Genomic DNA, 18029 nt, shown 5'->3' on the forward strand with positions numbered 1-18029 from the left:
AATAAAATTTTATTTGTGCGTTTGTTTCACAGAGTCACAATTTTTTTGTTTACAAGTAACAAAATAAATTAGCTACAAAATTGTAGCTAATATGTGTATTTTATATTTTCCATTATGTTACAATTTAAAATTACTTAACAAAATTAAGTCTACAATATTGTATTAATTTTCCGAGACATTTTACTCAGTGTAGCTTAAACATACTTTCAATGCTCGAAAAAAATGGCGACCGCTTAGCATACATGTTGGAAAAGCACAAACTTAGTGCATTAGACGGCGTTCAACAGAGTTGCAAAGCTGCTTTTTCTGCTGAACGCAGCCATGACTCCATAAACAGCGTTTATATTTTATGCTTTTTATAGCGTTTGTGTCCATAGTACTGATAGCGTCTCCCCGAACATATCTTATGTCTTATATAATATGTTATGCGCATAGAGAGTCTGTAATCAAAAAATTACCAACTTATTACGTGATTCGAATTGCGCTGATTGGCTTGGAACGCATGGCGCCTAGAATAGAGTTGGTTTATAATAGGTACTACGTGATTCGAATTGCGCTGATTGACTTGGAACGCATGGTGCCTAGAATAGAGTTGGTTTATAATAGGCCGTATTCTAGTCTTCTGTAATCTGTAAGAATTTACATATTCTATTCTTCTGTAATCTGTAAGAATTTACCAATCATAGTTAATTATTCTCCTCTCATTTGATTGTGATTGATCAATTATTACAGATTACGAAAAAAGTTAACAAATTACGGTCTATCATAAACTAACCCTGTAGCGAAAAAGACCAGAAAAAATCGAAAAAGATCGAATCCGTTATCGGAAAAAGGATCGAAACCGAAACCAAAAATTGAGTACAGTTTGTGACCGTAACCAGATCGAAATTTCATTTTGGTCCGAATCCCTATTACGTCTAATGCATTTCAATTTCAGAGTTATGCAGAATTACAATTGAATTAATGTAGGAATTATAAATGCACAATGTATAATTCAATTACGTCGTAATTCAATCGTATTAATATGTAATGCGTAATGCAGTCTTTATTTAATTAAATTACAAAGTAATTCGTCATTTCAATTAAAATAAAATTACAATGTGTATAATGTAATTAAATTAATTTGATTTTGCTTGTTTTTTGCAATGCAAAGTATAAAGAAAAATGGTCTAAATTAAGCTGTATAATAAGATTTTAATAAATTTCTATAAATTACAATATCAATATGAAGAATATAAATATGAAGAAAAACAATATTGAACATTTCGCAACTCACGGGTCCTTCTTCAGTGATATTCTTACGGATGTTTTTTTGTCGTTGAAATAACGCAAAGTGATGAAATTGTTAGCTGGACGATATATAAAAACGCATTTTGAGACCAGCGTTAAATTAATTAATTACAAAGTATGATGTAATTGAATTAGAATTGCGAATTAAGGAATGAGACGTTCAAACAGAAAGCAATTATTATGTGTGATAGATAGGACGTTATTCATAAATTCATAATATGGTATCATAACAGAAATAATATTTGTGTATCGCATTTTCTTTAAATTCTAAGATAAATATTTCAAAAATGAAAAAGAAATAACATTCAACACGTCCCTGGTATATCTAACTTATAATATATATTAAAGGGAAAAAGTAACGACAATCACCTGACATAACTTATTTAACAAATAAAATAAAAGTATGTTAAACAGGGCTAAAATTATAATTTTGATATTTAATGCAAAAGATTTAGTGTTCGTAAATAAAGGTTCAGAAGAAAATATATTTAACAAAATTGATATATGAATAAAATAAAATACATTGAATACCCAACAGGAGAAATTGAAGAAAGAACATTTTTTGCTTGTCACTAATTAGTAATAGAGTTATATTATCTGATGATAGATTCATATTATCAGTTAACTTTAAATTAGTTTTTTTTATGAATACGGGCGCCAAAGCTGTCCGTACTAACACTTTCTTGCATATCATATCACTACCCATTTTGCAATAAGAAAAATAAATATAATGACGAGACAGCAGAATATTGCTTCCAGTTATTTTTCAAAACTGTCAGCTGCAACTTAGACAATTATTATTCAATTACACTGTATTTTAATTATAATACATTATGTTTCAATTATATTGTATTTCAATTGCACTCATTAAAATAATCAGCAATTGAATTAATTAAAAAGCCTGAATTATATAATACAATTACAATGTAATTGAATTAGCACAACTCTGAAATTTGAATGAAATTTTTAATCAGTGAATCAGATTTATCATTAAGAAAAATAAATATAGGCTGTTTTGATTATTTTTTGAATTATATTCTAAAATTAATTTTAAAATTTATATTATGAAAAATCAAAGTTAAACTTTTTAAATCTTTCAGATCATTATTTTATTATTTCAGGATAATAAAATTTGTATTAATTAGTTGTAACACAAGTATTTTTAAAATAAATTTACCATTGTCCAATAAGTATTAGATTAGCCTAATGGGATTCCACGTATTAGATAAGCAGTGATAAACATAAAATCTAATATAGTTTTTACATATTCTTATATATGTATACGCACACATACACCCACACATACACATGCTCACACACTCACAAGAGATAATGTTTCCTATACCTACTTGTAAATATAGGATGCTTTCAGCAACGGAATATAATCATCACTGTATGATATAATAATAGCGTCGACTTGTATAGCTAAAATGTTACTTAGCTTTTCTATTTCAGAGTGAAAAAGGTATCATATACCTATGTCCAAATATAATCTTGTAACATTTTATCAAAGTATTATTTCTAGAAAAATAAATAGTAATGTAAAAAATTTGATGTTTGTTAAGTGATATAAAACGAGAACACAGTATTTTAGCGGTGTATGATTGTATTGGCTTATATGTCATAGTTGAAAAACATGGAATCTACACTTTATATACTGTGTTTCACGGTATATATCGCCTGTATACGTTGCTGGAAAACATCTATTATCGTATCGTATACTATGTTGCAGTGCTATGAAATACATATATTGTAAACGAGATATTTGTCTTGTGATACTTTTATAAATAATGTTCATGTCAGATTAAATCATTTTTTAATACTTTATTTTGATTTATATACATGACATTACTGCTATATTTAGTTTGAGCATCATTCATACATATATCCCGATGCATTGACTTAATATTTCAAATTTTTTAATTAAAAAAAATTAATGTTTCTTGTAAAATGTAAATAGATTATTACTTTTCGTTGTGCTATAGATGAATTTAAACATATTTAGATACATACCTTCTAACGTATAAGAAAATAAACACAATGTGTTGGTTGCTTTTTTCATTGTGTGATATTTTTTTTATTATGTATGATAAACTACAAATATTTCGGAACATTTTTAAAAAAAGTTACGTTATAAAGTTAGTTAACTATGTATGACTTATTGCATTACTACTGTGATATTCTCAATAACTTGTACAGCAATCTTTCATATTTTGCAATACAATTTGCAAATATATTACAATTTATACACAATACATGAAAGCTATTATCTCCTTATTTTACTTATAGTTCCATATTTTCATTTTAATTTCTATCATAAAATCCAAAAAGTACCATATCTCTCATTTGTATGAAACTGTTCTTGTATAATAAATATATAAAGGAAGATTAAATATGTTATGATTTGAAAAATGTTCAAACTTTTTTCTGTTATATGTTAAGAAAATAATTCTATACTTTAACAGATAATCATAATTATATATTATTATATAACTATAACTATCTGTTAAAATATAGAATTATTTTCTAGAAAATTTATTTCTATAGGATTATGTGTGTTTCTTTAAGTTACATTATTTATTTACTGTAACATGAAAATAAGAGTATGTTTTTAAGAAAAATAAAAAATGAATACAATCAGAAAAAATGGTTTAGTATTTCATCTGTATCAGGGCATGTATTTAAAATACTTTCATTTGAAAACGGTATTTGTAAGACAATTGTATCGTGTATTTTGTATTTCAGCGGGTACACGAAAATATTTTGCATTTTATATTTTATGGAAGTATATAGAAGTATTTTATATTTTGTATTTTAGTATTAATAATGAAAAATTGAAAGTATTTTGTATTTTAAATACTAAGATTGACGATTAATTTATTTAAATTACGAAATACATAAAGGTTTCAACCTTTCAATTTTAAATACAAAATACGTAACACTTTCATGTACATCGCTGAAATATTAAATATAAAATTTTATTGCGAACTGTGTTTTAAGTAAAAGTATTTTAAATACATGCCCAGCCCTAATCCGTATTTACCTAATCCAGGGCGGCACAATACGTGCCTTATTCATTGGAGGCATGGAGCTTCTCCCACTCATGCGCTCATTGTTTCCCTCACTGCTCCGCGCACCTGCGCCGTAATGCTGTTCTCCGCCGTCGCATTCAGCACTTTCTTCAACGATATTATATAAACTACATTAATATTATAACTAATAATGTATAAATAATGTGTTACAAATTTGTTTCAAAATAGAAATGAAATAATCTTAACAAAGAAACTTTTGTTGTAATATATTGTAAGATGGCACGTGTCGTGCCGCCCTGACCTAATCTAACTTCCTATGATTTTTTCTTCCGAAATTGAAAATGAGATTGAAAGGACATTTAAAATTTCTGACTAGTCGCAACCATGGTAAAATCATGACCCAGTCATTGTGAAAAAAATCATAGATCCTTCCATTCCATCTTCACTTCATGTACTTTATACGATTATTTATTGACTTATGATAAGAAATAGTTTCTATCCAAATAACGTATGTATTTATTTATTATATTAAAATTTTCTTTGTTACTTTATTTACATATTGTTATTATTATTAAATTTGAATTGATTGTTATTACTGGCTCTTTGCCCTTATCCTATTTTACATAGTTTCTATCCATTTTTACAAGTGTTTTAATGCTATTTTATTATTTTATTTTATCTCAAATTCTCTTTATTCATAATTCTTCTATCATTTCTTTATTTAAAAATGGCACGCAAGAAACTTCATTTGAGTGTTCCACATCCTTATTCGATATTTAAAAAATATTTAGAAAAGATAGGATAAAATAATGCTTGTGAGCATTGCGAATATTAAATAAAACGCATCCAATATGTCATTTCTCATTTACAACATCGAATATGACTACGGCGACTATTCACACAGATTTTAATTGCAAAACTTCTTCAGTACATCACGTATCGTAGTTATATGACATGATAGAATATATGAAAGTAGTCTTTTTGCAACTTTAACTGTAAATTTTTCAAAATTGCGATGTGAGAGAACAATTTGAAAATTGCGGATTTATTGGATATCTAAAAAATAAATCGTGAAAAAAATGATGTGATATATGGCGTGCTGTAAAATCTGGCTAGTTAAAAAATTCAAAGATAATTCCAGAATATTCTAGATAAAAGTTCTGATTTTTCCAGGATTTATCCATCTATTAATTTTCATTATTTAATTAATTTTCACCGATTTACACAATATTATATGCTTTGTATTAAAATTAAGATTCACAACCGCTAACAAATTTAAAACATTATTTATAAATGATATCAAACGAACATTCCGTCAATATGAACGTTTTTCTATACTATATATTATATTTTAGATATTTAAATCTAAACCTAAACACAATTTTTCTTTTTATTATTTCTTTCTTATTTTATGCTCTAATTTTTCTTTAGAATGAAAGAATAATAAATTCCAGGCCAGTTCTAAGTTTTCCAGAATATATAAAATTCCAGTATAATTTCAGGATCCAAGAATATTCAAAGACCTTTGAACAGGCCTGTCAGTGGCTTACGAGCCAGTCACCCCATCGAGCGCTGTTCCTTCCAGTTCAACTCACCACCGCCGTTAGAGTTTAGATTTTAGGGACGATTTTAGGGCTGGCAGTCTCTAATCTAAAATCTCTGCTAGCGATTTGAATTGGAAGGGATAATGCTCACAACGGGGCGGCTAGCTCCCGAGCCACTAGTTGACAGACCTGCCTTTGAATCATGGTAATAGTTTCGTTTCGATTTTTTTTTTGTCAAGAAATGTTTTCAATTCCACTATTACTTCCGATAGAATATATTTGGAAATTAATATATAAAATTACAAAATCATAAATTAGATTTTTAAACAAAATTCCTTTCGAAACAAACTACATGTTATTTGATAATACTTCAACATACAGATTGATTTTAAAGATATAAGAGATGATTCTTCATCTTATATAGCAAAGTATATGTTTCTCAAATTATGAAATATATGTTTATAATATAACTGTATAATTTATTTTATGTTTAAATAAGAAGAGCAGTTACATAAATATGACATTGAAGGACCGTCTACAATGGCAGTAAGCAGTGATGGTAAGGCCGGAATCAGACTACGCATTGAAAATTGAGATTGAAACGATTGAATTCGAAGATTGAAAATTGAAATTTGATCAATGAGGATAAAGAAATTTGAGCTCCTATTATTTTTATTAGCCAAAATTCAATCTTTCAATCTCCAATCTCAATTTTCAATGCGTAGTCTGATTCCGGCCTAAGACTATAAGATTAAGAAATTGACCAATCGAACGTGAGAAGAATAATCGATTGATTAATTTCTGAGATGAGATCCCATGGTGCGAAATTGGCGGAACGCTTGTGATTGGTTGTGGGCTTCATTCCGCCGATTCCGCCCATGGTGTTAAGGGTGTCGTCACATACAGCTCGCAATCCGTAATCCGCACCGCATGTCCGCAAAAGTTAGTAAGGATTGCGTCCGTAACGTTACGTGTATTTTACGGAATTACGGCTCCTTTTGTCCCATGGAGCTGTAATTCCGTAAAAGTTACCAGTTTTTACTAGCTTTTTCTAATTTTATCTATTTGACTAAATTTGACGGTTTAAGTAAAGTTTTTGTTATAATCAAGATATGTTCTGCGGTTTTCTTATGAAATAAATTAAAAATAATCAATATAACTTGTTAAGTAAAAACTGAACTTACATAATTTTACATAATTTTATATGCAACGATTGTCGGTATATGACAGGGATTTCATACTGTCTTCTGATGCTAAATAGCGCAGTATAATTTGGAACTGAGTCTCAGGTGAAATAGAATCGCGAATAAAATATTGTTTAATAATAGTTGGTCCAACTATTACTATTATATTAAATATTTAAGATAGCATTCTAAAAGTAATCTACATATTTTTCTGTATCTTCGGTCAACATTTCCTTAATAATATAATAATTGAGTACAAGGCTAATAAGAGTCAAATATTCAAAATTAAAAATTTGAAACAATGCTAATGTGTATTGACATAACTATATATATAATAAAATATAAAAAATATAAAAATTAACGTAACACAAATTAAACATCAATAAATTATATAAAGTGTTGATTAATATGTAGATAAATCATATGATTACACACTGTTTATTCCACAGTATGATATATTTCTGATAGGTTGAAATTCTTATTCTCTGTCTTCTGTTCCTTTTATTCTGCGAAACCCCTTATAGTCTTACCACCACTGCTTGCTACTAGAGTACCTATACCTATACCTCATTATAGGTACTCTACTTGCTACCCATTGTAGACGACCTCTAGCATCATTGATCGTTTATAATTTTTTTATTAAATTTTTTTATTAAAATATTTTTATTTAAATATAATTTAATAAAGTATGTAGCATAGAGAATTTATTGTACTACAAAATTAGATAGGGTTAGGAGGCAGGCTCTTTCATCCATTTCTCACGATAATGTTTATGTTTCTAAATAGCACATGTTGATTATTGAAAGATTTGTACTTGTACTTTCAAGGAGTAATCATGTATATAATATAATTATAAGAGCGTGTCACTGCAAAGAGATATTGCTTAATATCGTAAATTTTCGTACTTTAAAGTTGAAACTGAGAATAGCCTCGCTCTCTCTACCCTACATCTCAAGTATTAAAATATGAAATTTATTTGTCAACTTTATTATAAAAAAAGCTCATTATAATAAATGAAACAAAAACAATATTTAAGTTTATAATACATAAGAAAAATGCAAATTAGTATGAATAAGAAGAACCAAATAAGGTGAATGAGAGTACAATGTGATCAATGCAGAATTAATAAATATAAAAATTTTTACTGATTTATTTACTGAATTATTTTGACATCATCCATGTTAATTGAATGTTCAACTTTCTTCAGAATTCTCCTCACACACCAATCAGTTGTATAATTCGTGTACTCGTCAGTACATCAAAATGTACTTCAAAGAGGATTTCAAAGAGTCAAAAAGTTCAATTGACATGGATAATATCAAAATAAAAGTTTTTGTATTATTTGCGCATTTGCTATTATAATAAATTACGTCGTACTGTACTTTCATTTACTTTATTTAGTTTCTATTGTTTTTAATTTCGAGGTCCATATCAAAGTTGTTTTTTTTTAGAGATATTTTAAATAAATATACATAAATTTTTATATCTGGATGCAGTCTCAATCGTCATCAGAGTCATCTGAGTTGCGTCCCTTGATGGTCTTGGGTTTGGAAGGTCTAAATATAAATGGCTTCTTGCCAGTTTCTGACGATTCTAGATCATCATCATAATTGATCACGCCAGATTGTGCAAGACGGCACTGTAATGTTTCTGTAGAGAAATCATCACAGTTTCCTAATTCAGTAAAGCCCACGATATAATCCTTGGTTTTACCATTCACAATTAGCGCAATTGTAGGTATAATTCTAATACGTAACCGTTCTATAATGCATAAATATATATTATTAACATAATTAAATATATTTTATATTACTAAAAATAATAAAAATATGTGAATAATACCAGTCAAAAATGGACATCTTTCAACGTTTAGTTTGCAAAATCTTGCTTCAATATGTTTCTTTGCAAGAATCTTGAAATGATGATCCACTATTTTACATCGTGGAGAATCATCTTTATAAAATAAACAAACAATATTCTCTGACTTTTTAGATACATCGAAAAAATCTTTCTCATCATATAACTCAGCATATTCTCCATGACCCTGTAACAATATGATGTTATACATATCTTATACATTATTTAATATAAATTGTTATACAATTTAACATAAATTTATATACATATTCCTAATATACACACATCATGCTTAAGAATTCTACTAAGAATTAAATATTCTGAAACATGTCAAGGCACATTACCGAAACTAGCCAATCCTGCTTCTGTTTTTGCATTCGTTTCAGCTCATTCAATCTGTGTGCACGTATTTTTTCATAATCACTGATGTCCAAGTTGTCTAACTTTTCTAATTCTGCATCTAACTGTTGCTCAACATGATTGGCAACTTCTATGACTTTCTGCTGAAGTACAGTCTCCATATTGCTATTAATTTGGAAAAATAACATATAAATATCTGAGTTCATTATTTTTTCATAGATATATTATAGATAAGATACAAAAAATTACAATTCAAAATAGCTTTCCATATATATAGTGTAATTGATAATATTAAGCATAAAATAATTATATTAACATTAAATATAAATAAATATATTAATAATAAGTACAACTAAATATAAATATGATTGAACAGCGATATTTACCCAGAAACGTCTCAGCTCCAATTTTGATAAAATTATACTCATTCGGCGCGTTTTTATACGAAACGAAAGAATCTGGCAAAAAAAAATATAATTGTCTCGTAAAACAAGATTATTATGGATATAACAGGTTTTGTAATCTCAATAGTAGTAAACTTATGACTAATATCTTGCTTTGCTGCAGTCTTGAAAAAAGTGAATCTGATAAAAAAAAATGTTTTGAATGAGCATAATTTTATAGATATTGAAGCTGAGCCGGGCTTGCTACATAAATACCTTCAGTGATAACTTGACTTGAATTCGCTACTTCACAATCCAAGGCACTTCTTAACCATATATAGAAATGTCACGAAACAGAGCTGTTTACTCTCAAATGAAGGTGCTGACGATTAAAGGCCGCAGCACAGACTTTTGCATAACGCATAAACCATATACATAAAAAGTTTGATTGGTCCATTGACTCATGCATAAGAAAATGGGCCAATGTAACCTTATTCACATGCGTTATGCAAAAGTGTGTGCTGCGGCCTTTATTCAAGTCATGATGTAACATGATTGAGGTTAGGACAGCCGCGAAATACTGCGCTGCGAGCATGCGCTGCGGTTACATTTTTTTTATGCTCTGTGGTTACATGCGCATGCGTTTTAGGTCTTATTAGGAAATTCGATGAAGGCGGAGTTAAAGTCACTAGATTTATAAAGGTTGCTTTCCATCTACAACACAGCAATCACCTCATCTTTAATGCGTCGTATACAATACACGGAATAAGACGTAAGAGTAAGAAATTGATTAATAACAATTAATCATTCTTCTCACATTCGACTGTGATTGGTCAATTTCTTACCCTTACTTCTTACTCCATGTATTTTAGACGACGCATAATGCGTGGTCTACAATGGGCAGTAGCAGTAGTGGAAGGAGTAGGCGTAGAAATCAACAAATCATAGTCGAATGTGAGGAGGACAATTAACTATCATTGGTCGATTTCTACGCCTACTCCTTAAGGACGATGCTGGAGAGACGGCCGAACTTAATCGATATCGATAAAACAGATTTTTAATTCCAATTAAAATATTACATATCTCTGTTACATACATCAAGAAAATATTTACAAACATTAAGTAAAATATGACGTACATTTCTTGTTCTGCTATATCCTATATATCACTTGAATGTGAGGTTATGTCACTCAAATCGTATTTCTCGTGCCATTTCTTTTGTAAGCTTTAAAATCATAATTTGAAGGTCTCATGATAATCTTATAAATTAGTCAAATTTGGAAAAGTCTTTTTTGTTTGGATATATGCTTGCATTAATTTGTATATATATGAAGAAAGAACCTACATGATAATTTTTGGGGGATTTTCATACCGGTTTGGACTTTTCCAAATTTGTTTGTGTTTTCCCTTTTATTTTGGAAAAGGATTTTTTATTCTGTATAAGGAAAACGAAATGGCATGAGAAATACAAAATGAGTGTTCCGTCGGTAACTCCAGCATCCCTTAATCCACTACTGTTACTGCCCATTGTAGACCACGCATAACAATTAGCGAACGACAAGGATAATTTTATTTATTTTTGAGGTGTTGTACTTAAACTGTATAATTACCATTAAGAAAAATATTATATATAATACAAGGTTTTGATAAACATAAATATATGTATATTTGGCACTTTTACTTATTTAATAAATATATAATAAATAACAGTAATCACGATTACATTTTGATATAAATAGGACCAACATGGATTTAAAAAAGATCTTTAAGGATCATTGATTTTAATTGTATTTATTATAACTATCAGGCAGTAAATATTACAGATTTTATTTTTAGCTTCGCATTGATTGCTTCTTGATATTAATAACATTCTATTTATTAGATGAATAATTAAAAACTTAAATATATAAATTGGGTATTCAATAAAGCAGAAAATATAACTTGAATATAAGAACAGCAAAGTAATAAAATTTCGATATTATATCAACATAAAACAGTAAACAACAACAATTTTTTATAATAATATGTATAAATGTCAGTACTATCGAGAAAATTTTAATTGGATATATTGAAAATGATATGAGGAAGACATTTGCTACACAATATAATAAAAACAAAAATTCACCAAAAATCATGTTCAAATAATATACATATACACAAAGAATGAAAATATAAACAATATTCAATAATCATGCTCTTTTAATGATAAAGGTTTCGCATTTATTCATATTTCATAGTTGCATGTTTGCAATAAAATGAAAGAAACTTTTTAGAAACAGTCATGTGTTCTTTCTAAAAGTTTTTTTTTATACTGCATAAATGTTAGTTAAATTAAGTTTGAATACAGCAAGCTAAATTAGGCCTTTATATAAAAATGCAATTCAAGTTTTATTGCAAAAAGTAGTAATGCTATTCACTTTCTGTATTAAATCAATCATGAATTTCATAGATTATGATAGAAATTTCCATAATTTAGGATAGAGAAAGAACGAATACCTGATTCGTACAGAAAAATCAGTATATAAGATATTTCGTTGTGAATGTGATCATAATAACGCTTAAAAATTGATTCCTAAGACCATTTTGAGAAGAAAATTTCCAAAATGTTGAAGCTATAATACTTTCTGAATTATAAGTACATAGACCTACAAAAAAAATGAAATTTATAAACCAAGGCCAAAATTGAGCGCTTATAAAAGATAATATATTTGAATAAACTTCTGTAACAAGCGGTACAAGTTTCGATTTTATTCGGTTCAGCTGCTTTAAAACAATATAAAATTATATACAATACCAGTTCTAAATTATATCAAAAGTTAATAATACTATAAGATTAAAGGGCCATCTTTCTCTTCTATAGTTAACAGTTTCTATATTATTATCTAATATATTATCTTACTTATTTCAAATTTTCACTGTCTTCGCTTTTCAGCACATATATTCTCATTATACTCTAATATGTATCTATCATTAAGTTTGTTATAAAAGTTTGGTTAACTAACTATACAATAAAATAAATAGAATTAAAGGTAAATATTTAGATTAGGGGAGTCAGCCTCAATGATCTTGACAACATATGTCGAGGTTAAGGTCTTTAGAGCAGATTCCCCTAATCTAAATATTTACCGAATTAAAAATTGTGAGTACATGAAATCTGACTTTACTATATTTTCATGTGATTATCAAACTAACAATAAATATAAAATTAGCGAATCACTTAAAGTTCAGGTGCGATTAGTGTAATACAACACAAAATGTCATCACACCTGAATGCATGAACTTTAGAGAAGATATGATTCGCTAACTTTAAATGCTTATAATTAAAAAAAAACTATTACGGCCTCAACATTTTAATATTAAGATTTTCGTCTTAAAATGATTTCAGGAATTTACTCTTAAGCGTTATTATGACCCTTACAGGGCACTCGGTGACAAATAATTGATGACAAAGGCAAATTAAAATTAGTGGATCTTACTAATTATGTGGTCATAATAAAGACTGAAAGCTCTTTAAAATTAATAAATACGTTCGAGGAGACGCTATTAGCACTATTTGTGTCATTCTATCTACATAGTTTAGACACAAAACAAGGATAGAATAATACAAATAGCGTTTAATACAATAATAATACAATGTCTCCCTGAACGCATCAAGAGACAATGTATATGCAATGACCATAATCCCTAACGACTGATAACAATAAATATCAGCTATTAATATATCAATATTTTAATTAGATATCGGCTTTTATCAAAAAATTTACGATCTTTTTATATAAATAAATGTGTGATTATATGTTAAATGACTTTAATTGCAAAGAGTACTATATAACTATATGTATTTAAACTTGAAAAATATGTGTGCATATATAAAAGTAATGATTGTTCTTAAGTAATTTTTAATTCATTTTTTGCTACTTTCAAAAATTTTTTTAATATGATCGAAGAAAAGGAATTGTAAATAGAAATTTGTAATATTTTTAGATATCAACTATAATTAATAAATAGATTTATAAATGGTCTGTAGTGTGTAACCTTAAGGAAGGTAAAAGAACTATAAATGCTATTATAGTTCTTTTCTTAATTTCTAAAAATTAGATACTTAAATTATGATATTACATTTATGACTTCAATATATTTTTTTCTTTGATCACTATATGAAACATAAATATTTGAAAAATAATGTAAAGTATTTTTTAGACTTACTGTTCTCTAAAGAAAAAAATGATCATACAAATATTTAGATTTACAAGCCTTTACTTTGCAGTCTCAAATGTTTCATAGAAGACGCGCGCGCGCGTATGCAAAAGTAAATATATTATAATCAAACATTTTTTGTTATTTTAAAATTTTTCAACTACCGTCTAATAAATTTGTTCAAATATATGAAATGTATCTGTCACTATCTTGAAAAGTCCTTCCAACATGTTTATATTTTCTCATTGCTTCAACAAAATTATCAAGCCCTGAGAACATTCGACACAGTAGAAAGATCACCTGCAAGATTCTAAAATTTTACTGAATAATACCTAAAATGTACATTTGCATTTTCAAAATGTATTTGTAGATAAGAAAGTTTTTATAGGCAATGATAATTCGAAATTTTCATTCATTGGAATTTTTAAACATATACAAGATATCGCTATTTCTTTGAATCCCTTGGATCCATATCACTTATCCATATTTTGAGATGTGAAATAACAATAGTATGTCGCATTGGTGCATTTCAATGCACAGGAATGACTTTGGGGGGATACCGCCAAGGGCTAGTTGCAATTAATTTGTTTGCTGAATATTTACATTGAACGAATTAATATCTCTAGTCAGCCTTGCGTGGCTTACGTTTGCGAACGTTAGGACTACTAGTATCAGCTTTACTATCTTTATCTGTCTCACTCGCTTCTACTTCTTTCGTCTCAGATTTCTTTGTTTCAGATTTCTTTGCTTCAGATTCTTTCATTTCAGGCTCCTCTGTTTCAGATTCTTCTTCATCTATTAAATCACCACCAATATTTTCTACAATTTCATCCTCGTCTGAATTTTTCTCTTGAGTAGCACCGTCTGTTGCAGCAGTCTGTTTCATCTTACCTTGTTGCTGTGACGGTGGAAAAAGGAAGTCAACCAAGCACACAATAAGCTACAATTATAAATACAGTTAACATCACCTATTTATCAGATATATATAAATTTTATACATCATAATGTAAAATGTATCACTCTTACCAATCCTAATATTGTGCCTGAAACAACTGTCGCAGCAGCAAAAATCAAGTAAACACCCCATACAGGTACCCCAACATCTTCCAAAAGTTGATTGTGGATATTCTGTGGAAAAATAGTAGTGTTTCATTGAAATTTTTGTAACATAATATAATTTTGTGTGCATGCGTATGCACGCGCGCGCGTGTGTGTGTATGTGTACACACGCATCACTTACACGTAATATTTGGGATAATTTAAAAAATTGACTTAAAAATGACATATGGAATGATGTTGGGCTTTTCCAACTAGATATTGGATCTACTTTCATCCATGTCTTTTCAGATACAAATTCGATTAATGATGATTTATCTCTTGGGCTCTTATACTGCCTAAATATCCCATTGTTTACACTAGAAAACAAAAAAAATTAATTCTAAGATATATAATTATAAAATTTAATAGAAATTTACAAAATATTAAAAAATAACTATGTAAATATTAATATAATATGTATAATATTAATATAATTTTACCATGTATATACATAACAAAATAAAATATTAGTATAATTATATACTTACTGATATATTGTAGGTAAAGCTGTAACTAAAAATCTGCCACTAAGACCTGGAGAATTTGTCACATCTATCTTTCCAACATTGATGTTTAGTTTCTTTTTGGATAATGCAAGATCCTCCCAGACTGGTTCAAGTGCTCTACAAGCTGGACACCATGGTGCATAACTAATAAATAACACAATATATTAAATTCTAAAAATTATATATATTAATCAGATTTTAATACATGCATATATATATATATATATATATGCATGTATTAACACATACATATAATAATCATAAAAATTTTAATGTATAAATTTTTAGACAATATATATGCTATCAACTATAAAATATACATATATATTGATAAGAATAAATCTAACTATATAACTTTATATTCCACATATTCTTTACAAGAATACTTCTATAATTTATTGAATCTGTTTAATTATATCTCTTTGGAACTAACAGTAGATTTATTAGATTTATGCAATGATTGTTTGAATAACGAACATTTTGATGAATAAAAATAATTCAGTTTTTTCTGTAAAATATATTAAGATAAAAGATACACATTAATACATTTGAATTTATTATTAGCTATTAATTTTTGTCTCAAACATTATAGCAATTGCTATTTTTACATAAAAATATAATATTAAACAACTCAATTTTCTTCACGTTACATTTGTAAATTCCAATTATTTCTTTTTAAATAAAGTTTATGTCTATTCTTTTTTTTTTATACAAATTATGTTATTTCGAATTTGTAATATTATTTAATGTCTTTTGATTAACATGTATTAAACTTAAATATCACAGTAAGTGTTATAGATTTTAGCGCCAGCTCTAAAGAGTTAATGACAATCGTCAAGGACAAATAAATTCGGGTACTTTTTGACACGACATCAACCACAATGATGTTGATGCACGGTACTTACAACTCGACCATCCACTCTCCCGTGAGCATGCGATCCCAATTATCCTCGTTCAGTTGCTCCACCAGGCTGTCCTTCGGTCGCGTATTCGTGTCTGTACTCGCGCTCGCATACGTGGACAATAATGCGACGTAAATGACATAATATACAGGACCCATCCTGATGACGTCCAACCGTCGACTTTAACCAAAACTCACCCGGCACTGTACGCCACACCACCATACACGACGCCAACACCACTTGCACCACTGACGATGCTAACTGTCCTTAACTGAGCAAATAAAACATGAAAGCTTAAGGCCAGTTTTACCAACGCCGATTAATCCTAATCGGGATCAACTGTCAACCGTAACTGGTTAATTCTACTAAACAGCAAATTCAATTGGTCAGATAACAGCCAATTAAGTAACTGGCGTTGATGAACCTGCTCAATGGGAGTTTTCCAGCAAAGAACATAAACGATACAGTGTAAGAGGGTTGCCGCACACACCTTCCGTAAGAATTAGCCAATCACAATCGAGAATTCTTTTGAATTCTTAATTCTGATTGGCTGATTCTTACGGTTTATTTCTTATGGTTTTAGGGAGTTTTTGCAATACCGTTTATCCCTGATACGGTGAACGCTAAAGTCACTTATCCTTTTCTTAATTAGGTATGAAGAAAAAACAAAAATTCTCAATTGCAAAAACTCTCTATTACGTCAGTTGTCCTAACGCTAATCATATAATTCGAAAACAATTTTTACAATAATATAAAATGTGTTCAATACTGTCACAGTAATGTTTATTTCAACATTTTAAATAGTATACTTAAATAAAATTAACAAGTATTACTATTTTGGTGAAGCAATTATTTTTTTAATTATGTATTTATTTCCCGGAACACGTCATTTTTCGGGTCTTTCACGCCATGCGTGTATCGTCTTATCCTTGTTTAACATAGTTGAACAATAAGGATAAAACGATATACGAAGCATGCAGGAAAAATGCGAAAGAGTGCTGATGCTGATTGACTGTTCGAATCACGCATCCTCTGTCCCGTATGCTGATTCTTGTATTGTGTGATTTCACTCTTTAAGATAGATATAGGTATATATTTGCAAGCAACGCGAATAGATCTTAAAACCAAAGCACCTTATAAACAAAGCAGCTCTATCTTGATTGGCTGAATTCCGATGCGCGTCCGCAATCTCAAATCTCAATCCGATCCGCGTCCACAATCCGTAGTGTGACACGGGCATTAATGGTTTTGATAGTCAACGAAAAAAGCCGGGAACAGCCGAGAATACCGAGATGGTTGCTCTTGAGCTTTTCGGGCTTCTTTCTGCATAAATGGTAGATGTGTTGATGTATATTTTATTTCTTTATATTTTTTAATCGCGATAGGCGTCGAAACTCGCAGAACATATGACGTCTCTTTGAAAGCATAGGTGAGCCTCGTGTCTCGGTGAACGAGCGTACAGTGCGAGAATCAGAAAAAGTTAATATTTTGCATGCGATTAAAGAATTTTGAGGAAGAATAACGTATATCAAGGTATATGTACATATGTTTCTATTTATATATTCCCGTAAAATTTTTGCTGATATCTTAGCCCATTGTTTGATTTGTAATCATCCAAATTTACAAATATAGAATTCTCTCGTTTAATTTTCTGAGCATATTTTGCAGGTATTAAC

At 28.8% G+C, this 18029-nt stretch overlaps 2 protein-coding genes across 2 annotated transcripts; both read right to left on the reverse strand.

Moving 5' to 3' along the window:
- Nucleotides 1-8475: 8475 nt before the first annotated feature.
- LOC108771256 (thioredoxin domain-containing protein 9) lies at nucleotides 8476-10023 on the reverse strand. Its single transcript, XM_018537237.1, has 4 exons — nucleotides 9927-10023; nucleotides 9252-9432; nucleotides 8893-9094; nucleotides 8476-8811 (listed from the first exon to the last, which is right to left on the reverse strand). The coding sequence occupies exons 2-4, from the start codon at nucleotides 9426-9428 to the stop codon at nucleotides 8549-8551; spliced, it is 642 nt and encodes a 213-aa protein (XP_018392739.1). The 5' UTR covers nucleotides 9429-9432; nucleotides 9927-10023; the 3' UTR covers nucleotides 8476-8548.
- A 4343-nt stretch (nucleotides 10024-14366) lies between these two features.
- Nucleotides 14367-16587, reverse strand: LOC108771216 (thioredoxin-related transmembrane protein 1). Its single transcript, XM_018537238.1, has 5 exons — nucleotides 16357-16587; nucleotides 15434-15595; nucleotides 15088-15262; nucleotides 14874-14975; nucleotides 14367-14787 (listed from the first exon to the last, which is right to left on the reverse strand). Exons 1-5 carry the CDS (start codon nucleotides 16509-16511, stop codon nucleotides 14470-14472), a joined length of 912 nt encoding a protein of 303 aa, XP_018392740.1. The 5' UTR covers nucleotides 16512-16587; the 3' UTR covers nucleotides 14367-14469.
- Nucleotides 16588-18029: the final 1442 nt, after the last annotated feature.

Source organism: Cyphomyrmex costatus, unplaced genomic scaffold, assembly GCF_001594065.2.
Source record: "Cyphomyrmex costatus isolate MS0001 unplaced genomic scaffold, Ccosl1.0 scaffold1660, whole genome shotgun sequence".
NCBI lineage: Eukaryota > Metazoa > Arthropoda > Insecta > Hymenoptera > Formicidae > Cyphomyrmex > Cyphomyrmex costatus.